Below are 24,967 nucleotides of genomic sequence, written 5' to 3'. Positions count from 1 at the left end.
TCTCCCACAGAATCCAAGTAAGCAAGATTTTACACTATGAATTAAGTTTCTGTCAAGCCCTTTCCCAACATTTCCCCCTCTCTGGGGGTTTCCCAGCTGTTTGGTTTTCTCTGTGTACTTTTCAGCTTACAAGTTGTGCAGGGTAAAGACCTGCCCTTCTGTTTGCTTATTAGATGGAGCCAAGCACAGGGCTGAACTAAGACAATAAATAATTAACAAGAAGCCTGATTTTGCTTTCTCTTGGCACTGAAAACATGAATGGAAAATGAAGTTTAGCATGCTGTAGTTAATATTAATTTTGCTTGCTTTCCATGAAATCAAACATTAAAATACTAACAAAGCAAAACTGTAACTTAATTAACATTCTATTCTTTAAGTTTTAATATTTTTCTTAATACCAAACAAAACCATACACCAATATTTCTTACTTATGTAAGTAGAGCTCTAAACATTTCTGGAATTACATCTTTGAATTCTTTGTATGAGTAAGAGATTTGAGGTCTGGCTCCATGTTTTTATGGAGAGAGACACACACTTGGAAGCACAAAATCATATTTGCACCAAAAATCTTTAGAAATTGAATGTAGGATCATTCCATCCTAGTTTTGCTGAATTTATTTTCAGTTTCTCAGTATGTTTGTCCCTTTTAGGATTCCTCCCTGTGTATCAGTGATCCCAGCATGCCACTCCACTGGAAGAGAATCCAATCCGTGTCTGGAAATTAACTGTTCAGAAATGAAAAAATATGACCCTTTTCCAAGACATCTTCAGTTGCACTCCACTCTGCTGTTAAAGCAATTCCAGGACTTCATCAGTGGGATTGCTGTGAATATGTCTGAGGACGCTGACAAAGTGCTGCACCAGCAGTCTCCAAAGTGCTGGATTAATATTGCTGTTCACTTAATTCAAAGAACAGCTGAAAAAGAACTTCAAGTAGTCTGAACAGTCCTGCTTAAAGCTTGAAAGTGCTATGACTATTGCAAATGTAGTAAAACTCTCTGTACTTCAAAGTCAAAGAGCCCCTGGTTTGTATCAACATAAATTCAATATACTCTTTAAGAAAGGGACATTCACCAGACTGCAAAAAGGGATTCTCACAGCATATTTTTATATCATCAACACATGGCAGGTGTTTTAACTGGACTACTGTTGTAAGAAAAAAAATCATCGTCTGCAGTTAGTGGTGGATTACCCCTAGTTAATCCCCAAACCTCAGGTTTTGTGTAAAATCAGGGTAAAGGAAGCAGACTGCATCTTTTTCTCATGTTCTTTTAAATTCATGATTCAAAGGTTTTCTAGATCAGCATTTTAGTGGCGACAAAGAGATTATATAAGCTGCTAGAAATCATACTCCGTTCACTTCCTTTGCTTGCTCAGTCCTTAGGTCTTTCAGCTTTCTGAAAATAAAAGTTCTGAAAGGTGACAGAAGAGAGGGGGAAACTCTGCTAACAAGCTGAGCATCATCACTGACTTGTCATGATCTAACCTTAAATCGACCTTTAAACAGAGGTCTCTATTTAATTTCAAGAAGAATGTGCATGCTTGGAAGTTGGGTGGGAGTTTTTGTACTAAATTTTCTATCCCACCACAGTAGGAGGCAGCCCATTAGTTACAGTTTTGTAAGTTTTTAATGTGGATTTTTGGGAGGAGGGTGGGGGAGAAGAGAACATGCTATTTTGTCAGGATGTGATTACGAGCTTGCAGCTTTGTTGGTGGAACAGGGCTCTGTTCTGCACCACCGAGCCATTTTACTATGCATGAGTCTCCTGCTACTCCCCTTGGGAACAGTGCCCTGACACCAAGCGTGGACCAAAATGGGAGCTGACAACCCAGCACTGCAACCCCATAGACAAATGAACAATCCTGCTGTTGAAAATAATACCTAAAACTATGCTCTTAATTGAATACAAAAGGTCCAGTTACAGATTATTTTAAGCAAATAACAACAGAAAACCACACTTCAGTCCCTGTGCTGTAAGGGAAATAATCCATCAATATTCAAACACAAGTAGGTATGTTTTCTGTAGCCTGATCAGCCTGTATGCTGGATAATATTTAAATGAATTCACTGCTCTAGGTTAAAAGGAAGCTAAAGGGAGAAAGAACCAGGCAGAAAGATAAAAACTGCCAAGTGCATGACTGGAGGACAACAGATAACACAACTGCCTTCAAGGATGTTATACAGTGCTTCCAACAACTTTCAAGCCTTATTTGCCTAACGTTGAAATTCACAAACCACAGGATGATAAATGGTTAAGCAGTGATTCCATTTCAAGAAGCAGCAGAGTGATAAAAGGACTATTCAGACTATTTTAGGAGATGAGAATTCTTTGCTGTTTTGCTGGGTTTGGTTTTTTTAAATAAAGAACCATATGGATATACCTGATGAATTCTACAAGTCCGAAGGCATCTGTAGTTTGCATTCACTAGATAACTAGGTGTAAAATAGTTATGGATCTAGTATGCCAGAAACATATATGGTCTGGTTAATAATCCATCTCTCCTAATTGCTTTTGCTTCGGTAAAAAAAATCTTTGCTTAAGAAAAAAATATAAATCGTCACCATCATTGACTGCGGAGAAACAGTTTAAGTCTTCCAATCATAGCTGCTGATTGCAACGCGCAGTCAGGGGGTCAAAATGGTCCCATCCCAAGAAAGATGATGACCATGACCAGGGTGGCAGCTCTCTGAAAGGGTTTAGCAACAGCCAGTAATTTTGATAATTCTGATTCAGCAAAGGATAAGTGCATGTGTTTATGTAAAATCCATTAACAGCTCATTAGATTCTTCTATATAAACATCAGTGCATGCTGAATCAGGACCTGAATTAATAACTTCATTGAGGTAGCTTTTATTCTTAAACACATACACAGTGGCGTATTCAAGAATACACTTAGTAGGACAAAGACAGAAAATAAAACAGCTGTGTGAGTAAATGTTCGCAGGTTTGGAACACTAAATAGCACTCCCACCAGCAAACAGAAAAGAAGTCCTCCTGCACAAGGAGAGTAGTTTTAAAAAACGAGCAACGCATGGAGAGTGGAGAGAAGCCTGTTGGGGAACATGATACTGCAGTAAGCAATCTACCAACAGCACAGCTGAATCTGTCATCGCTGCTCTAACTAAAGCTGTGTCACTTCTAACTTCCACTTCATATTAAAACAAATTAATTTAGAAATACTGAGTTACCTTCCAATTTAGCTATTTTTTTCAGAGTGTGAGTCTATGTGGCTGCTGTGGGAGAAGTATTATCACAAGTTCCACCTGGAACATATACCAGAAGATCATGCAGGAGAACAGGACGTGAAAGCCACACACACATCAGACAAACGTTGACTAGCTTCTAGTGCTACAAAGAAAAAAAAAGTGGAGATTCTGCTAGATCACCAAAAATTGGTGATTAAGTGTAAGAGAGAAGGCAAGTCTTTCTCTGGGAGGAAGGCCAGCATGTTCTACCTTGTGCCTCTTGAATTCTCTCTGCACTTTCTTCCCTACTGTCTATTTAAGCTTCGATGCCCTCCTTGTCTTCCCACAAAACTTAACACCTGTGTTTCACTCATCTCTTTCATTGCAGAAAAGAAAAGCTCTACTAAGACATCTTCCTTCTCTTTTTAGCCTAAATGGGAAAAGGTGGTGGGGAGGGAAGATGCAACTTATTCCATCATAACAGTAGAACAAGTTAAGAGATAAAGTTGGGGATGAGTTTTGGTTCATGTGTCAATCACACGACACTTGCCAGAAGCACAATGTTGGAGCAGTGGCTCCATCAGCTGACAGCACAGTATGCTTACCCCAGCATAAAATGCATTTAAAAGCAGACACGCTTTGCAAGAGGTTGTGCTGGAAACCATGAGCAACATGGTCCACTGACATATGTGCTTGAGTCTACTTCCTTGAGCATTTCCTTACCTTCTTGTTGGAGGAAATTGCATATATTTTTTTCTCACAACTGGTAACAATCAAAATATACTATTTTCCTCGGATTTGGCTGCTTATGGTTGAGTAAGGTTATGCATCAGCTATGATTTGTTTGTCTTTCTTACACTTTACCCACTAAAAATCTTTTTAGGATTAAGTACAGAACATTACTTATAGACATCTTAAAATGCATTTTTGATTCATTAAAAAGAGAAGCCAGCAGTTCATTCTTACTTCTGCCACTTTAGCCGGTACAATGTTTCCTTCGTATGGGCATCCCAATGCACATGACACATACCTATAATAAAAAGAACACACAAAGATCGTTTCATATGTTTATCGGTATCCATCCACGTTAAATATGATTTTGAATATTTAAGCCAGTCAATGTAGAATACAGATTTGAATGAAAAGTTAAAATTACATCAGATGAAAGTAGAAGGTTTATCAATTTTCTTTTTAAATCACAGAACACAGATTTATAGCTTATTTATGCTCAGTGGATGTCACAAGTTGGCAATGCAGCCAAGCTAATAGTGCTGCAGGAGACTTCAATTGTTCTTGGCATTTCCCTCTGAAGTTCTAAGAGCCAGCTCAAGTTTTGCCTTGCGTGGCCCACACAAGGTACTCAGAAGAAGATATCACCACCTTCTTGTCCTAATTACCCGAATCATAGAGAGCAACACAAGCAACTTGTAACAACATCTCACAAGTCACTAGAATTGTGGTGAATGGGGTAGCTTTCACCCTCTCTCTCTGTACTGCCATTTCCATCCCTGTGTCCCAGAAGAAATACAGCTCCATCGCAAGCTGTATTTAGGTATGCCTTGGGACAAGAAGAAATCAAGAAGCCAGAGTATTTCTCAGAAGCTATTGGTTCCATAAAGCACAAAAATTGAAAGCCACAACTGAGCCTCCACTATTCAGTCCTAATGCTGTGATACCATAGAATTTGGTTCAAATTTCCCTTTTTTAAAGGCAATTAAGAGCCATGAAATTCCAATTAAACTTCTAATTGTTTATCTTAAATTGATTAGGAATAGGATTAAACTAACCAGAAACAGTCATTCAGAATCAAAAGAAGTGTGGCTGTAAAGGGATTTACAGCAGATTCAGAGGCAGACAGAGCCCCAGCCCCAGTGGGAGGTTGTTCAGCTGCTTAATAGAAGAACAAGAGCCTTCATCGATGCCCCATCATTCCCTGTCCCTCAACACTGAAGGATATAATGCAAAATTATACACTGTATAATGTGAACTGGATTGAACATATGCCAGTTTGCATGTAGTCATGGTCCGTGGGGTAAAGGATGTATTGTTTCTTTGCAGCTGAAGGAGAAACTGACTGATAGAATTTGAAATTAGGATGAGTAACAGGCAAAAACAAATTATGAAAAAATGTCAACATTTTCATGCAAAGAATTTATTCCATTCCTTTTATGAAGGTATGGCGTTGGCACACTGGAAGTAGCAGTAAGAATGAAGCAAACCTTGAACCTAGAAAGAATTTGATTAGCCCTGACAAAGAAATTGAAATTAATTTTGTTTCCACAAAAGTGGTTGGGTCCATTACCTACCACTCATAATTTTAGTCCAGATGCCTACTAGGCATGATTTCAGTTATCTGTATGTCATTACGAAAACCAGGTTTTTGAAGCCTGACCACAGACTTCATGAAGTATCACCCCCAATTTAGATGTCACTGTTTAAGTTTCAAAATTCTTAATTTTCTTATCTACTTTAAAGATAAAAAAAGCAGCTACTGTCAACAGTTAAACACTGCCCTGCTTTTCAGTGACACATAACTCAAAAACAATTCAGGATAATTTCTTTAATTTCTTTTATGCACACACAGTATTTCAAATGAAACCAGGCATGAAAAATTTAGACCCAAAGGATGACTTTTTACATACTACTACAGTGCCTAGAGCTAGTGAATACACAGAATTTTACTGAAATTATTTTGCAACATCAGCCACAGCACTTATTATGAAGTGAGCATGAACAGTACTAAATACAAAGTAAATGCAAAACACTTAGCACATATGTGCACGTTCCCTTTAATTACATATATCTGTATATGTTCCTAATGGCTACATATGTTAGACCAAAAAGATGTGCATTTGGTAGTGATAATGTGGTATGAATGACATCTGGAATGGAGTAGCGCAAGCAAAAGTAAAAGCAGGCCAAAAGGTACCTAGAGAACAAGGGAATATTCCCTGTGGTTCACACAAGTGAGCAGAAACTCGCCTGAGCTCTCATAATTCAGCTGGGCCTGCTGGGGTATGAAAGTCTGTGGTGACCTGAAGAATCTGCCTACTGCAATGTACAAATCTGTTTGAGATTATGGACTCTCCGCATGCTTACAACATTGTGACTAGGTTGACATTTTAAACAAGGAAAATATGATAGGTATAATTGATCTGGGCATCTGAAATTCAACATTCAACTGGAGAAAATAAGGATTACTGAAAGAATTTGACCAGAGAACAAAGCCCTGTGGAAAAATGAAAGAACTGTTTTTCAGTAGAGTTCATCAAGGATGAGCTTGGCAGAATTTTATCTAACATTCTCGTTTAACGAATTAGCATTAGAAGCAGAGATGTGGTGATAACATTACATTTCTTGGTGCTGTCAATACAAAAAAAAAGCACTGGGAATTAATGGAGAAAGGACAGGAGCAATAGAAATGAGAGTCAGTTGATGGCAATGACAAAGAAAGTTAAATGCTTAAAATGAGACTGTAAAAGAGTAGAATGTGCTCCAAAGACAGATGCGAGGATAAGCATTTCTAATAGAGAACATAAAATATGAATTTCATTTGACAAAGTCTTGCTAAACTCTTTACTGAAAATAAGAGACACAATTTGAGTAATTTGTAGAAAAAGTAATGCAAGCTGGAACAGATGCAGGCAAGGGCTGAGTACTGCTCACAGGGGTACAGAGAGCCTAGCATGTGAAAGGAGAAAATTATGCATGTCTATGTGAAAAAGAGAAGATACTCATGTGTCTGGTCTGAGCATTTGCCAAGACATTTAGACTTAGAGCAGTGCTGGGTGGGATGCTTTGTAATTGCATTTGTGTGGTTCCAAATTAGGTTCCAAATTAAGAAGCTTAAGTGAGAGCAAATAGGTTTCAATAGGAAGGTGCATATGTTACCTAGATATGTTTGGTTGTTACATACTCTTTTTTGTGTTTGAAATAAGCCATAAGGCATTAAAAGCACAAGAGAACCCAGACAAAGCAGAGCCCCAAGACCTCCACTCACAGCCCTGCAAAATGGGAGACAACTTTGAATAACATGCTGAAGAACTGCTTAGAAAGGAGAAAATTAACAAGACGGAGCCACAGAGAGTAACAAAAGACAGAAGTTTAAAGAAGAGTCTGGTCAACTGCAGCAAACACTACTGACAAGTCAAGAAGAATGAGAATAGACTACTGTTTCTGAGATCTTGTCATCAGGGAGTTTGGTGAGAGCTGTTGCAGTTGCAAGCAAGGAACAGAAGCCAAAGTGTAGGAGTTATAGGAGGGAATCACAGAAGAGGGTCTCCAGACAGTAATTATAAACAGCGCCTTCAATGAGCTTAGGAATGAAGAAGAGATAGGCGATGAGATATGATATGAAGAACCAAGTAGGGTCAAAGGTGCAATTTTTAAGAGGCAAATGCTTGCTTATATTGCAGTGGAAAAGAGCCAGAGGACAGTGAGAGGTTAAGAAAGAGAATAAGGGAGGGGAGAAAGAAGAAGAAGAACAGAACGTGGGGTCACAGGGGCAAGTGGAAGGGGTACGGATGGAAAGTAGACAAGAAACTCCTGCTACTCTGACAGTGGAAGAGAAAGAGAAAGGATTAGGGGAGGGGAGGGAGAAGCGAGTGACAGAAGGAAGATCATACTGTATTTTTCCTTAGGAGAAAAAGCGAGATCCTATGTGAAGAAAAGCAGCAGAGGGAAAAAGAGGGAAGAGTTTGAGCAATGAGTTACAGAGGCAACTGGGATTTGATTTGGGGATTCAATTAAGTTGGAGAATACAGCTGTTTTCTAAAAAGATGGCAGGACTGAAAGAAAAAAAGACTGTAATGAAAATTACTGTCTTGGTCTCAGGATATTCACTAGAGGCTCCACAGCATGAGAGAAGTAAATATCTGGGAGTTCACCAAGCAGACTGCAATGGAAGTGTTTAATTCTAAGTATGTGCTTAAATCTTTGCTGAATCAAGGCCAGATGTTTTAGTAGCTTAAGTACGTCTTTAGCATGCAATCAAGGAAAGAGCCCATGCAACCAGAGGTGGAAAAGAAGGACCTGTAATAAGTGAACATATCTATACAGCTACTTCAGGAACACACAGTTAAAAGCTGTTTTGCTCAGGTTCTCTGAAATCAGAATTCCTCCCTTTAATAAAAAGAAGTTCTCTACTTGTTTCACCTGGCATTTTACCTAGTCTCTTGTCTGTCCTACATATTTCACTGCAGGTGAGTTATCACTTGGCCTTCTCCTAAACTGTTTTCTATGCATATAAAAACATTAAAAAAATAAACCCCAACAACTCTACTGTGTAATATTTTGGACAAAAATGCTGAACAGCCTCTGGGGATGGGGAGGGAGAAGGAAGAGGAAGAGAGTTTTCAATTTCTTCCACTAAGCCAAACCCAAATTGCAATGCTCCACAAATGGCATAGACAGTGTAAGGTCCCCACGATCAAGGTCACTAGGAATGGTGATAATCATCACACCAGCCCAAAGACTGTGAAGTGCAGGACATAAAACCACAAACAGGGTAAATGAGCAAACTTTTCATAACCAAAGTGTGTTAAAAGGAAAATGAATCCAAGCAGAAACTGAACTCCATGTTGTAATCAGCCCTTTGTCAGCTTGTTTCAGCAAGAGTTCCAGAGCCAGATCCACAGCTGCTACCACAGCTGGAAGCACGGAGCCTCCTGAGAAGCCAGTTGCAAACTCAGATGCTGCTGTTTCCTGTTTATTATTATAGTGTAAGTTCGCATATAATTTACCATGTTCACTGCAGATGTATTTATTTTTATTGGACATTCGTGCTAAAATGTATATGCCTATCATTTGGTGAATTCATAATATTAAGGTTGATATAGTCTGTCTCTTTGCAAAGGAAGCCATTTGTTAAAAACAAGCAATCTTTACTGTATGGAGAGGGGAAATACAAAAGACAAGAGGGAAATGAGATTCTTCCAGAAAAAGAATCTCCAAGCCAAGCCCAAAATATTTAAATATGGCCAGGATTTTTTTCCCACATTCAATTAAAAAAACACCAAAAAACAAACCAAAAAACCTATATCTCCATTTATCTAGTGCCCAGTTGTGAGCATATATATATATATATATGCTATTCAAAGTGAATCCTGTAGTAATAGTACTTGTTATTAATTTTAGAATGCCTAGAAAACACTGTTAAATTGTGGACTCTGTTCTAGAAAATAAATTCTCTAAAACCAGAACAAAACTCTTCCTATAATGAAGGGCTTCTTAACCACTTAACTTTTAATAACTATGCCAAATATCCATGGAGCAATCAGTAACACATGGGCAAACACATTGTATTGTTACCTTATAATTTTGTACTAACATTTCAAGTCCTAATTTGCACTACCGTTTCAGAGAAAACAGGGATCCTTTTTACTTGCCACAGGTATCCAAAAAAAAACCCCAACCCCCCCCCCAGCTCTTCTGGCCTGCTAATATTTTCTATCTGCAGGCACAAAAAAACGGGTAGAAGTTGGTGTTAAGTTTTTCCTAAGGAAAATCTCTCCTCTTACATAGTGCAATCATGCAGAACGATAGTACAATGGCTCCTACATCCTTTTCTTAACCTGTCCCCAGTACAAAGAAAAGCACCAAGTCCCCACATTCCAGTCATCTCCAGCTTCTCAAACTTCTCCAGGGGACCGTGACCAGCTGGCTTAATCCTGTGTAACTGTAGATTTGTTTACCATTTGCATAATAAAATGTGCTGCCTCCAAGTCTATTAAAACGTAGGTCTACATTTTGTTGTTCCCATAACCTCAGATACAGGCTCACTTATGGTGACGTGAAGGTGTTAAAATTAGTTATATATCTAAAGAAGCGATAATGGCATAAATCATCCTATTATCAATATAATTGTGACTATGCTAAACTACAGAGTAGTCTACAAATGGGGGTTTAAAGCAATGTGAAAAAAAGTGTACTCCATATACATACTCCCTATGTATTCCAGAATACGAGAAAATACCAGTGCAAAGTTTCTGTCTGTATTCATAAAACATTCACAGCTTTAAACTGTATTGATTTGTGCAAAACTGAATTGCTGGAGTTTATCTCATGGTAATTCCAATTAGGTATAGAAAATACAGTATTGTAAAGCCATCCAAATATCTTGAATTAAGGCATTTAAAATGAACTGTAATAAAAGAAAAAAAGCATTACTGAATTGCATTATAAAGACCAGACTGTCTCGATAATCAAAAGTTTCACATAATCAGGACATTTCTTTATAAACAAAACAGACTTCTTTATTGGTTTCCAGAATTAGTTGTTATGAAGTATATTAAAATAAAACTGATATATTCCACATGCATATTTTTTTTCAAAATAAATCCAAATATCACTAGCACACGATAAAGGTAACTAAAATCAGTTCTTTCTTTTTAAGTTTCAACTATTTTGTGTCTTACCTTGTGTATTATTATCAAAGTAGAACAAGAATTATTTCCTATAATCAACAAGGAATTATGTATGTTGTAACCTGTAACCTTTATTATAACATAATATAAAATAGAGTAATAATAATATTCCATACAATTGTTTGTTTTGTATCTATTTGTCATAGTAAAAAATATTGCTATATTTCAAGTATATCAACCATTATTTGAATTATATACAAACACAGATGTGAGTCCAATGCTGGTATGTTTCAATGTGCTTTTATGTATTGTGAACTTCACCATACTCATCATTCATAAAAGACAGAGGACTATAAACAAAGGAATGACATACACCAGTTTAGAATTAATGCCTGATTACATATGCTTTAATTTATGAAGAAGCAGCTTTGCAAGGAAATGCTTCTACAGTTATTTTACAGCACACATTTGCATCTGTTTTTCCAACACTGAAACACTATAAACATTTGCACACACTTTCATATTTGCACATGCAAATAGTACAAATTGCCTCAAAAGGGCTATTCACATGGATATTTTTCAGGACTGGGACATAAATACAGCTTTTACCTACGGGTCATGGAGAAATGTTTTTTAGTAGAGAAAAAAAATTACCACCTTTCAGCTCTTCCCAGTTAATTTTTATTAGGACTAAGACAGTCTTATACAGAACTGAATGTTTCAGAAGATAGTCTGACTTTATTTCACTGTCACAGGACACGAAGTTGGTAGTGAAGTACTCTTTGTGGAAAAGGGGGAAACACATATTCCTTACTTCCTTACTGTTCTATTGTACTGATTGCAATTTATTTCTGTGCCTTTTTAAATTTTGGAATACATTAACTTGGAAGAATCTAGCTTAACCAGAAGTTACCTAACATTTTCTTCATATGTACATTAAAAATCAATTAAATTAAAACACAATCCAAGTGACCACTTGCAATCACGGTTTGCCACAGTTTTTCATCAATCCTAGCTGTTAGGCTTAATTTTTAATCACTGAAAAAGATGTGATATTTTTAATACTACCTGAATTATGCATTAAAAGATGCAATTCCAAAACCAGCAGTATTTTGTGTCATTTCACATGCAAAATATGCATAGCGGTAATTAGCTGACCACACAGTTTATAACTGATTTGGCTCAGCGTCTTCACAGAATGTGTCCCAGATGTTATCATGAAGTTTTTATGCACGTTCAAAAAATAAAAATAAAAACCCCTTTATGATGCTAATAAATAGTCCAACTTCTAAGACCATACACAAGACTCCAATTCTTCATAAACATCTGAAGTAATTTAGTAAACATTTAGAAAACTGTGTACTGTGCTAGAGATTTTAAATGTGACAGCTGACAACATAAATTTCCTGGACGATGATTGAGTCAACGTTAGTGCAGCTGTAGCAACAGTAAGACATGCAAAAGCTTAAAGTTTAGTTTCAACTGTTTGAGTGCATTTTTCATAAGATTCAAGGATTGTCGATGATTTATTGTCACTACATAAATTCTAAATTGCCAGTAAAAATAGGAAATAAAATTTGAACCCCTTAAAATTATTTTTGGAAGTATTTTTTAACGGCACAAATAAGGAGTTAGGGCACAGCACTAAATTATCCATTTCCTGCAAATAAATAACACCTTAAACAATAATAATGCTTTAGAAAGGAAACAATATCTGTCTTGAAATTAATATAAATACAATTTATGCATATTAATATTTTTATTATCTAAGTAATTCCAGCAAAATATTTAGCCTACAGAATTTGTATTAGAAGCCAAAAATGTGTAGTCCTGGGAGCTTGCTTGAGCAAAGGCATATTCTTTTGCATGCATGAGCAAAGACCATGTTTCTTTAAAAGTAGCCAATCTATAAAAGGGTGATTAAAACGCCAAAATGTTGATTCTTAGTGCAGAGTAAAAATCTGTGTCCATATAGTCCACAGCTTCATTTTGTATTACCGTACATGACAAAGCCTATAAACAGATTCCTTATATCTTGTAATTTACATAAATTACAAGGTGCTAATCCTTACCCTAGGCACAAGTAGGATGGGATTTAGCTGTTCTAACTTCTGACATCAAAGGTAATAATCTACAGCCTATGCCTTAGATAGAACATCTCTAGGATGACTAACACAGGATAGCACCCAAGCTCATTTGCAGCCAAAAGGATGGATCTTCTGGAGAGCGGTTCATCTGATCCTAAGGCAGGTACTTAAAAAAGCACATACAATAAATCGTAGCCTGAAGGCTGCCTATTTCCCCTCTAGTAACTACAAGCAGATTTAGGATGACAAACTCAGACTTGTTGTGTGGTCATACTCAGATCTGCCTCATGTTACAACAATAGTTGTAAACAATATATAATTATTTTCAGTAAATAGAAGCCACAAAACAAAATAAAACCTGAAACTAATCTTCTCCTAAATAACAACCAGTCAAACCATAAGCATCAATTCTAAATAGTGAATGTCAACTGGTGAACTATGTAACATCCCATCCTTTTGTTTCCAAAATGCTGGGTGTTGAGGCCATTCAACAGAAACTCATAAATCCTAATTTCTTAAACTGTCAGTTTCTGTCTCTGCTTGACTTGTCTATGTGATACCTATGGATCAGGATATAAAGAACAACTTGCCACAAAGCTTTGACTGTCTCAGCATGTAGAGAATTTTGCATGGAACTGGGATACAGAAATGCCATTTATTTTATCTGTGACTGGAAGCAGCTTCTTCAGTAGCAGCTAAATATAGGATCATAAATCAAGATCATAAATATTAGGCTTTGATAGCTAATTCTTTTTTGTTTTACCTCCAGGAAAAAGCCACCTTGATTGCACTGAGTATTTCTATGAAATCTCTGTTTAAGTCTTATTTTCTAGTTACCTTTTCCACACTTTTCATTGAGGAAGAGAAGCCCAGTGTTTGCATCACTAAATACAATGTAACACTCCACAAATCTTCTAAATGTACTACAGTATTTGGGAGCTAATGAACTACTTCCACTCCAGTTCTAATGAATTCCCTGTAGTAGTGCAGAATTTTGTTGGGTATTAGTACCAGAGAAAATTATGGTTTACTCTTCTAGCAATAAGTTGGAAATGACAATCTGCTTCCATAATCCCTCTCCTCACAACAGCTCAAATGTCATGAACAGATTTATTTACTTCCTGGATTTAGCAGTCAAAATTGATGTTTCTTCCTTATGGGTATTTTTTTTTAACTAATTAAAAGTTCTAAGTCCATTTTCTAGAGCCTTGTTCAACTGCTAAGTGATCTACCATTAAAAAAAGTCCTGAATTCTGCATTTCTGTGTTTATGCCCCTCCTATTATTTTTCTGTCTTCAGAATTCTATTCAACAAAAGACAGTACACTGGAGCTTAAAAGAAAGTTCTGATGTAGATGGACACTAAACAATCCTTTTTTATTATTATTTCTGAGCAATCATTCCATCTCAATGCTTCCTACAGATTCCCATAACTCTGCCACCCATGATGAGTGTATTTGAATGAGTATGAACGTGCAGAAACAAGATTCATTGTATCACAATACTTGGCAATTATTCTCTTCAAAACTTATTTGTCTAGACTCTGATCTGTAGTCACATTTTATTTGTCATTAATTACTATTTTGTCTCCTCAAAATCTCCCTGGCAGGGATTTTTTAAAAGTACACTTAAAGTCCAAACAGATTGTGTTAACCTGTTCTCTTTTTATCTTTTAAGTTACTAGAATGCTCAAAACTTTCTTTTCAGTATTTTCATATACTGAAATCCATGTTCAACGGATGTTTTAGATACTCAGAATTATTACCTCAGGTTGTTTTTTTTTTGTTTTGTTATGAAATAAGGGTCCATATTCTGCAGTTCAGATTCTCGGCAGATTTTTAGGAGATTAGCTACTTTATTATTGAGTTATATTAGAAACCTCTGGACAAATAGCAGACCGTCCTCTCCTGGAAATTTTGATTTGTTGAAGTGTTATATTAGTCCAGCATCTTATCTCCTGATGCCTCAACCTCTAATTTTCACTGGATAAATTAGTTCCTAAACTAACATCCTGTGATGCAGAAAGCTGTAACATAAATATAAACATAATTTCTCTTCAATTACCCTCTTTAATTGGTTTCTTTACTTGGTTGTAATTCCACAAATCAAATGATTCTGTCAATGGCTTCCTACTTCCGAATGATTCATTTTTCTTAGACCTGTAAGCCTAAGGAAGAAAGCTATAGCTGGAGAGAACTTACATAATTTTTATTCACAACTTCAAATCTGTTCACTTTGTAGCAGATCTGATATTAAGCAGTCCGCTGTTGAAGCATTCTGTAACATACTGCACCTGCCACGACAGACTCAAAAAATTGTCCTGCATGCACTGTGTGAAGTTTGCCTAGGTCTGCTTACTGAAGTGAAATTACAGATCTTTGCACTGGATGCACAAAGTAAGCACTTTTAAAACATAACCTTTTTGAATTTTCTGAGTTCAATTATCTCATTTCTCTTCAACTCTGCTGTTTTTTCTGTTTGCCTCATTACTGGTTCTTGACACTTCCCTGCATCTCCTCGCTTTGTTTTCCTTCTTTTTATTTTTAATTACTATCATATTCTTTTTTTTTTATTATTCGTGCTCTGCTTCCATTTGACCATTTTCTGCCTCCTATTTCCTCCTCCCTGTACACGCCTTCCCATCCTGCTGCCTTCTCGTTTTTTTCTGATGTGTGCAGGAAAAAAAACTGCTACACAGTTCATCAGTTAGCAGACAATAAATGTATGGGAATGCTGTAGAATCCTATCATGGGAACAATCATTTCCATCACTTCAGTGTATCAGTGCCAGAATAACTGCTACTGGCATATTACAAATGCTTTAGACATACAATGTGTGGGAAGAAAAAGCAGCAGGTTGCCATTTTCTTAAACGTGTGAAACTAGTGCACAGAAGGTAAGTTAACATTTTAAGCTCCAACATCAATGTAGAGTACATTACAGGGGCTTCATGACCTTAAGTTCACATTTTCTGGACCAGTTGCAAAGTCCATTTGTTGACACCCATAGCTATTCAAAACATATACAATGCACAGGCTTTGAAGATTCCCTTGATGGTTGGTTGCCTCTATTTTGCCATTTGGTTGAATTTTGTTTGTGAAATACAGGAATATGAAACAGAAAATATTGCCTCACATGCCCAGACATGTGAGAAAACCAGAAAACAAAAGTTTACAGTAAACATGTTCACCAGTGCCTAAGGTCTGTTGCTACACACATGCTGTCTTTTCTGAATTGACTGCCTACTCCCTTACCCACACCTATATGGGTCCTAAAATTCAGACATCCCTGAGCTTAATCCTCCTTGAGAACTTAAATTGCTAGTTATGTTCTCAGCTCAGAATTGTTTCAGAAAAATGTGGCAAACAGTGGTGGCAGAGACCTTTTAAACAACTGATCTCTTGTAAGAGAAGCTGCTCAGGAAGGCAAGCCCTGACTCTACCTGACAGATTAGCAGCTAGGTAGAGTATTTAAACTTGGGTACAAGTTATTGTTTCTTAATAACGTGAAAGTCCTTATTTCTCTGTTCAGTGAATTTCCATCTGAACTATATAAACAGGCTAGGGGAAAATGACCCGAGCATTTATGAGCTATCCTTGGCTGGATGTGTGTATGTTAAAATCCTTGGGCTGGACAAGATGACCTCCAGAGGTCCCTCTCAACCTAAATCATTCTGTTATTCTGTGATCCTCTGAGGCTGAGGTGTAACTACAAGTCAGATCTCCCCTTCTCAAGGCAAATGCTCAAACACCCTCAGTACTGTGCAAAAAGTGAGCAGCAGCATTACCTCATCATGACTTCTGGAGGAAAATGAGATCCCAGTACTTATTCCCAGGCAGGTTTTCAAGCACTAAGTCTCTGAGGTATCTACCTCTATTTTCAAGTCCAGGTATTTTCTGAGCATGATGTAGTTTGCATTACTAGTAATCCTAAAGGAATCTCACTGTTGAGTTTCTCCTTGAACCTATGTAAGCCTTTTTACATTTACAAGGACCTTCACAAATTATCTTAAATAAGTAGCTCTGTGTAATGCTAAAGAAATATAAAGAAAAAATAGCTAAAGAAAATGGAAATGAAAAAGAGAGACTGTTCAAAGGTGAGTATCATTCAGGATTATTTCAAGTTTAAAAGAAGGTACTCTAGAGAAAGATAAATACTGGACAATTTCAGAGTTTCATGCACTAAAGACTCAAAAAACTTCAACAAGTGGAGTTTTCAGAACAACTTATATAAAGAATTATTTTTTTCTTACGAGTAAATTTGTTATATCTCTTTTATACTTTGATTCTGCAGTGTATGACATGATATCTTATCAATTCTATAATAAAATACAAGTTTGCACTGTATTTTCTAAGGTGCAGGCAACAGTGTTATGACTTCTCAGCAGCACAAAATAAGTTTTGTTCTGTCATTTGTGATGATTAAATTTGTTTAATAAAAGGGGTATGTTTATATACACAGCTTATTTTTTTAAATGTCCAGAGAAAACTAGTCACCATTAGCATTTGCAAAACACAGAGCAAAATTACTCAATATATTCAATCTTAAAAAAAAAAAAAATACAATTAAGACTCATTTCAATCATCTAAAATGTAAAAAATTAGTAGTATACTCTTCTACTGGTAGAAAAAGCCCTCTGTAACAGCAAGGCAAATAACTCTGTATTACTTAAGAATCTTTATATTTACCCACGCACTGGGATATTCATATTCCTTGCAGATTTAGCAACTTCTTCAAATTTGTCTATGCTTTCTTCAATTGAACAATTAATGTTCATTTTGCTAAAAGACTCAGATGCTGCACCAAATACTGAGACTTCTGTCGCCCCTGCTGCAATCTGAAAAATACATTTCAATAAAACAGAATCATAACGCTGTATTAAAAGATTAGGTTAAGCATTTAATTCTGTGTAACATTCTAGAATTTTAAATCACATTATATCATCCATATCTAAAAATACAAGTTTCATTCCAGTTTTTTTAAAATTGATTGCATACAAACAGATTAAATCAAAATTTGAGTTCATCCATTATGGCATATTTCCTTCCCCTTCTTAGCAATTAGGTAAACATATTTTTAAAGGGATAAATGATAAAGGTATTAAGCTGTAGAAAACCACATGAACCTACTATGAAAATAACAATGATACTTATATTCATTTTTCAGAAAAGGAAAAGATCATATAACAACTCTGAAATATCCATCCTCTGTACAAAGCCTACTCCTCATGAATGTCAGGAAGTCATTCTCATGCTTAGGAAAGCTCTGTGCCTGCACGTGCCTAGAGCAGCAACAGTAACCAACAGGGATTTCCTTGTTAGAGCCAACTCTAGGATCAAGGGCTCCATTGGTCTTGGTGTCATAGTCGATACGGGTAACAAGGTAAATGTGTATGTGAGAGTCTGCTGAGAAAAAGTCTCAAGAGAAAATACCGGTCTAGAAGATGTGTAAATGTGGTGACTTCAATGAAGGGACAATTAGCCCGAGCTTGTACTCAGTACCTCAGTAATTCAGCTAACATGAGGCAAACTAGAATGCTGAAAGCCAAATGATAGAAGAAGAAAACATTTAAGCTTAGGAAAGTCGCTAATTAATTAATTCTCACTCCAGTGAGAACAATACTCCTGTTGTATGAAAAAGAATAGAGCTTTTCCCTTCACTCTCTGCTTCTGCAGGATAATGTCTAAGCTTCAGCAATCCTTACGGGAACAAATAACCTTTCAAACAGTGGGAAGAAAAAAACTGGCTGCAAGAAAGAACTCAGCAATCACCCACAACTATTTCTGCGTTGTTTACCTTTCAGTGTATCACTAAATACAGTACAGAGGTACAGCAGATCTAATTCAACTCATACAAGCTACCACTGCAGACACAGTTGTGGCACTATAAAACTGACTATTGATAGTTAACTCGCCTATGTACAGGATTCTGTTTTAATGGAAATTGCATATACAGTATACAAACTGCATGACAGATTACACCACAAACACCCACCAAGCCCCAAATATGGCTTGTCCTATATCAAGCCAAAAGCACAGAAGCAAAAAACTTTTCAGAAAACAAAAACATGTAAAGACTTGACTATCAATGTGTAAGTTTTAAGATGACTGAACTGCTCCATTTTTGCAAGCCCAAGCACTTCAAGTGCTTCAAATCTATAATTTTGAATATTTATTTAGTATGAACTGAAAAAATTTGAACTTTCAAACCCTACCAAAATGAAATGCAGAATTTAAGAAATCTAATACATTCCTATAAAGCATTTTCATTTAAATGACTCTTTCCTCGTTCTTTTTAATGACTTTCCAATAAGACATTCTTCAGAAATTTCTCTAGTGCAGAAAAGTCAAAGGAGAAGGAACTGTCTGTCTTACTACACACAAGCATCATTTATAGGAACTTGCAAAGACTTTTTGATCAATATTTCCATTAAAGTATTAATATAGAGAGCTTAGTATCAGTCTATGAATTAGCCCATTTTTCACAATGAAAACTGAGAGCTTTAATTAAAAAAAACCCATAGCTTAGTTCTAACAGCACAGGTTATATGACATTAAATAGCTCATTTATGGTACTGAACTGAAAGTGGCTGAAACATGTAAGAGGTAATTGTGGACACCTATGAAGGTACTTACAGCTGAATGAAAACCTTGAAGATTAGGTGTGAGGACAGGGTATTGGACTCCAGGTTGTCGCTCAATGCCCCTCATTACTTCTTTGTGATCTGCCATCTAAAATATATAAATAATTTGTATTAATCAGCAGTTATTTTCTGATTGTATATAGCTAAGCAGAAATCGTCTTAAGACTGTGTTTTTGCCTTCATTAGGTATACAGTTCACACAAAAAATGAAACAACAAAAGAGTTAAATCAATGGTTTTCTTAACTTTTGACTATTTGAGTAGCATGCTTTCCAGCTCTATATGAATATAGAATTGGGGCTAAGATTCCTATGGTGTTTCTTTCTGTGTGTATCTGTAAAAACATATTTTGCATCATAAATTGATAGATTTGTGTTCATGACGATCATCAACTGTTACTAAAACCTTAAACTTACTTCAGCGGACTCAACAGGTGGAAATCACAGAATAACTGACATTTTAAAACCATCCAAATCTTGAAAACTTCAGCACTCTTATAAATACAACTTCATAATCTTAAGCATAAGTGAACCTAAATTATTCAAAACTGCAATCAGCGTATTTGTAAAGACTAACCACAAGCCTATGCTTAAAAATACAGCAAAATCCAGTTCTCTGCATAGTGTAACATTGTAATATACTTAGAATTTTCTGCCAAAAAAGAAAATACTTCTTTATTATAGGAAAGGTCAAAAGACCATTACTGTCCTCAAGCATTTGTTCCCCTTAGTTTCCTCTCACAAAAAAACCCAAAACTAAAAACCGCCTTTTTAAGATATCCTTACACTTTTCACACTCAAAATTAAATGTACTTCATGTACTGATCAAGAAGACATATCAAAGACTTATTCACATAATGAACTGTAGATTATTTAGAAAAGCATATTTTCTTGAAAGAACTGGAAGCAAAATTAGTTTATTTTTTAATGTTTTGCATGCCTGAATACAATGCAGTTAATAAAACATTTAATTTCTTAGATTTTGAGTTTTAACAAATGAATAATGTATTTTAAATGCTCTTAAAATCAGCTCTCATAATAGCAAACCTTCCAAGCAAACAATATTAAATTGGATTTCTGATTCTTTCCACACTGATGAAAAGTCATTTGAGGAATAGCAAGATATATGAACTACAAAGCTTTCATTACTCCTTATCTTCAAAGGATACTTTATTGATACCTTTGAAGTAACACAAATTCTAAAAACATGATATTAAATTATACCAGATTATTAAGTGACAATACTACTAGCAACCTGGAATCATTCTGTCACTATGACAGAATATGGTTTCCTACTATGAAGATGAATGGATTAAAAGTATCAGAAAAATGCATGTGCACCTCCTCAAATGTAAGCCCAACACGTATTTATAAGGAAATGGATGTATGGTATGAAAAGTGTCCTATAGCCAGACACAACTAATTTCTCATCAGGAAACAAGTGATGGCACAAAGCAACTTTTTATAATTGCTTTTACATAAATTAAAACAGTGTGACCACCTAACATATCTAATAACCTCACAAAAAACCCATTTGTTAATGCCTTAGTTTTTTAAGAACTATTTTTCATTCCTTAATTTAATATAAATAGTATCTACATTTCTCAGGGCAAGGGAGGCTGTTTGAAACCAAATGATTAATTAAATGGCAAATGCTGGAACTAATTCCACACTTTAAAATTATAGCCTGACTTAACATATACTAGAAAACCAAAATGACACTTTTTCAACTAGTATAAAGCTGCCAGATCCAAATAATATTATATATATTACATCTGTCCCGTTACTATTTTTACTGTAAGTAAAATCCCATTTTAACACATATTGCATGTTATAAGATTTTAAATTTTAATAAAATATTTCTTTTCCAAATTTCTTTAAAAATAAGCTTTCTAATGATAGGTATTTATAATTTTTGGCTGTTTAGGTTATAGGTGTGGGATCCTGTTTTACATGGCACCTTGCTACTGTGGAACTTTTCCTTTTAGTTTTTTTCAGTAAAAAAATCTTTGCCAAAAAAAACAGTGGATGGGAAGCCATAAAAGAGCTTTAAAATACTAAAAAAAGTAAGCGAATGAGTGATCTAAACATAACCATGAATTCTATTCCCATGACCTATGAAAAGAAAAAAGGAGCAAAGAAAAGACAAAGTCAAGACTGCACTCCTTATCAAAGCAACACAATCTTATTTTTTAAATAAAAAAACATTTAAACACAAATTAAGCCATTAAAATAAAATATTCAGACATGAATTTGAGATAAGAAGGGATTGTTCATTTTTTCCAAAACTGACAAACCTGTGCTAAATTTGGTACTCCTAATGGCTCACAGGAAAAGGAAATAATTACACAAGAAAAGAAGAAATCCACCCTTGCTTTAGACTCTTCCTTCTAATGTTTAAAAACCTACATTATTCTCTGTTGCTGTAACTGCCAAAGTTTGATGGCATTTGGAAAAACTTAGCTAGTCACTTTTAACGGACACAGTATCACTGCCCCTGTATTGACAAATCTGCAAAGAAATTCTGCATTGTTGCTGTTTTCTTCCCCTTTCCTATTATCCCTCCTTTAGACCCTTCCCTGGTGATCCTGAGAATACTGAAATAAAGTCCCTCCGAGTATGTACAGTTTGCTCTGCTAACTCATGAATAAGAAAAAGTATGACTGTACTATGTTTTTCGCAGAGGAAAGCCTGGAACACCGTCCAGGCCCAGGATGCATTCTCAGTTTAAAATGGACAAACTTCATATACATCTGGACAGAAGATGTGCAACAAGCAATGTTAAAAATTGAAGTATTTCATGTTTTACTCTGAAAATAACTACTGTGGTCCTTACTAAACAGACAAGTACTCAAAATGCTTCTGTGCAAACAAGTACATAGCTTCTTGAAAATCAGTTTAAATGATACAGACAAGTATTGACTTATTTCCTTACTTTGCAGGGGACAACTGAATTTGCACAAACAGGAGCTACATAGTGTACTTCAGGACTCAGCCTGAATTTGCGGTGTTAAATCACAAATGAAAACCTGGCACTCTGATGCCAATGTAGTTTTACTGCTGACTTCAGAAAGGCTAGGATTTCTGCTGAACTGTAACAAATGTAAAAACTGATTTTGGAAAAATAATAAGCAAATTATTACAATTCATCAAAACCCAGTATGACTGCTGACAGAGTGCTAGATCTGCACCTCCAAATGCGGAAAATGACATTTCATTTAAAGAAAAAGAAAAAAAGACACGCTACCTTTCTTTTTCACATGATGACTATTCTCAGAACAGTAGAAAAGAGGTAGGAACAACATTTAATTATATTAATGATGTGTGACCACTCCAAATCTTTAGTTACAACTGAATGTTTAAATAAACAAAGAGCAAAATAAAATGCAGAAGTACTTTCTTTGCATCCGTTCCACAGTACAACATTAACTGTAAAGAATTTTCTCTGTATTATTAACTGAAAAAGGTCACTGCTCCTTTGTGAGCAAATGCAAAATCAGGATAGAATCTGCAACATCTCTGCATAACTAGAATCCTTCAACATGCAAGCAAGTATTTTTCTGTGTGTGTGTGTTTGTGTTACGTGTTTGGAAAAGGAGGACTGCATGGTGGATAGATAGACAGACATGTATCAAGTGCAGCAGACATTAAAAAATGGTGTTTGGCTTCAGGGAAGTGCCAAGTTCCCATGACACTCCACACCACCACCAGGCCTGGGGAGTCTATTCCCTTGGTTTGGTGCTGGGGAGCACTCCTGAGTTTACCCAGTTTGCACCACCTCTGTGCATCTAGGTTTTCCTGCCCTGATTCTACGTCTCTGAAGTGGTGTGGCTTCCACAAGAAGTCCCCGCTACCCTGACTGCTCCCCAGAGATCAGTCCCACTGCTCTTCATCTAGTGATACCCAGTACCCTGCATCCCAACTGCTTCGTATTCTCAAATCTTTATCATGTCTACATTCATCATCCTATACCCCAGTTGCCCTTTACTCATGATGCTGATCTATCATCCCTACACCTCTTTTCCCCACTCAGCATCCTATGACCAATTCTCTCACTCCTCATTTACTGCTGTCCCTTGCACATACACACCCATACAAGCTTCTACCATCATGCTGCAAGGGGCAAACTGGGAATCTCCCATTAAATTGTTTATGTTTGGAGAGCAAGAAAAATACTAAGATTTCTCACACCCTATGCAGTAATCATGGCAAATTGTACTCCTAGTATTTCTGTTGATCAGGGCCTGGAGTTTTCCCCTCCTAAGAGTTCAGGTGGCTGCACTCAAGGCCAGCTCATTGACAAGAAGACAGCAACTTTAGAAGCCTCAATCAGCCTTGGAGCTCATCAATAAAAGCTGGAAAGCAAATCAGCAGAGGCTCCCCCCGACAGCTTTGTTAAATAGTCTTAAAGTGGCCTACCCTCCCTTTTCACTCAACTTCACAGCTTGAGCTGAGACACTTTCTCGTTTCCTCTCTGCCTGAGAAACAGTGCAGCTGCACAGCAGCAACTGAGCCCATTCTTGATCTTACTGATAGAACCTAACCATGTCTCCCAGACAACTCCTGGCTTAACCTCGCACCTGCTGCATCACTGCGGACTCACCTGAGTACGTGGACTCTTGGCTGCCCTGGTTACCCTCACTTGTTCTGCTCTGTTGGAGCAGTCCAGACTGTTGGACTGCCCTTCAGTCAACAAGGCTACAACCTCTGCTCCCCTTGTTACCATGCTTGGCTTCCTGCTCCCCTTCCCTCCTGGAACAACTTGTTCTTGCTGCTGCTGAGTTACGGACTTAACCAGCTTTCTGCACAGCTTATTGGCTTTTCTTCAATTTTGACTACTTCTTAATAATTAGCCCAGTGTCAGCTGACCTAAACAAAAGCATAGAACTTTAAAAACTGCATAAATAGTGTCTGACAACAGCACCCAATTTTACAAACAAACAACATCATTTCTGTTCCATTTGTGTCTATAATTAGGCTATACTACTGGAAAACTCCACTACATGGAATGGCATTTGAATTAAAACAGTTCTGAATGGTGATGATTTTACATACCTGAGGCACCCATTTGGATGAAACAAAACTGGTCACTTCTATTGCAGGCAGGCCTGTTTTGGAAAGCCGGTTGATTAACTCAATTTTGATATCCGTTGGGACTATCACCTATGGACATGGAGACATACTATAGTGAAGTAACTTCATGTGGTAAGAAACGTTTGTAAGTGAAATTTCTCAATACGTAATCAATAGTATTTTTTTTTTAAATAAGGAACTATACTCATACATTATAGTCTAACTATACTGTTTCCTAACAGTAGGAAGCTACTGCATAAGGAAAGCACCAAGCAGTATACGTGATCCTACTTCATTTTTTGTCTACCACAAAAGAATGAGGAAGCACTTCTGTGTAACGGGTTATAGATCTGGCCTCACTAATCGTTAGTAATCAAACAGCAACCAAGCAAAGAAGTAACAAAGGAAACAGTAACACAAGATAGCCCAACCAGAGAAAAAAGGGAGGCAAAAACCTCCATAGCTGAGACAGAGTAATTCCATTCTGTTAATACTACTAACATCTTTATGTTAGTAACAACAATATATGTAAGCTTATTCTCCTGTTTGTGGAAACAGATGACTGTTTTGATATATGTACCCCATTTTACATAGTCTCTTCCAATCTTCCATGCTTC

General features: G+C 36.4%; 1 protein-coding gene across 1 annotated transcript in view; it reads right to left on the bottom strand.

The window, feature by feature from the left end:
* HMGCLL1 (3-hydroxymethyl-3-methylglutaryl-CoA lyase like 1) overlaps positions 1-24,967 on the bottom strand; it is an 87,978-nt gene that overhangs the window by 36,683 nt on the left and 26,328 nt on the right. Inside the window, exons 3-6 of the mRNA XM_056344379.1 lie at positions 24,333-24,440; positions 19,272-19,367; positions 17,325-17,473; positions 4,154-4,217 (exon numbers count right to left, since the gene is read on the bottom strand). Coding sequence (XP_056200354.1) covers positions 4,154-4,217; positions 17,325-17,473; positions 19,272-19,367; positions 24,333-24,440 — 417 coding nt within the window. The remainder of the gene's footprint in view (positions 1-4,153; positions 4,218-17,324; positions 17,474-19,271; positions 19,368-24,332; positions 24,441-24,967) is intronic.

The sequence above is a fragment of the Falco biarmicus genome, chromosome 6 (genome assembly GCF_023638135.1).
Source record: "Falco biarmicus isolate bFalBia1 chromosome 6, bFalBia1.pri, whole genome shotgun sequence".
Taxonomy (NCBI): Eukaryota; Metazoa; Chordata; class Aves; order Falconiformes; family Falconidae; genus Falco; species Falco biarmicus.
Note: the sequence above shows the minus strand (reverse complement) of the source record. Positions and strands in the feature narration are given on the sequence as shown.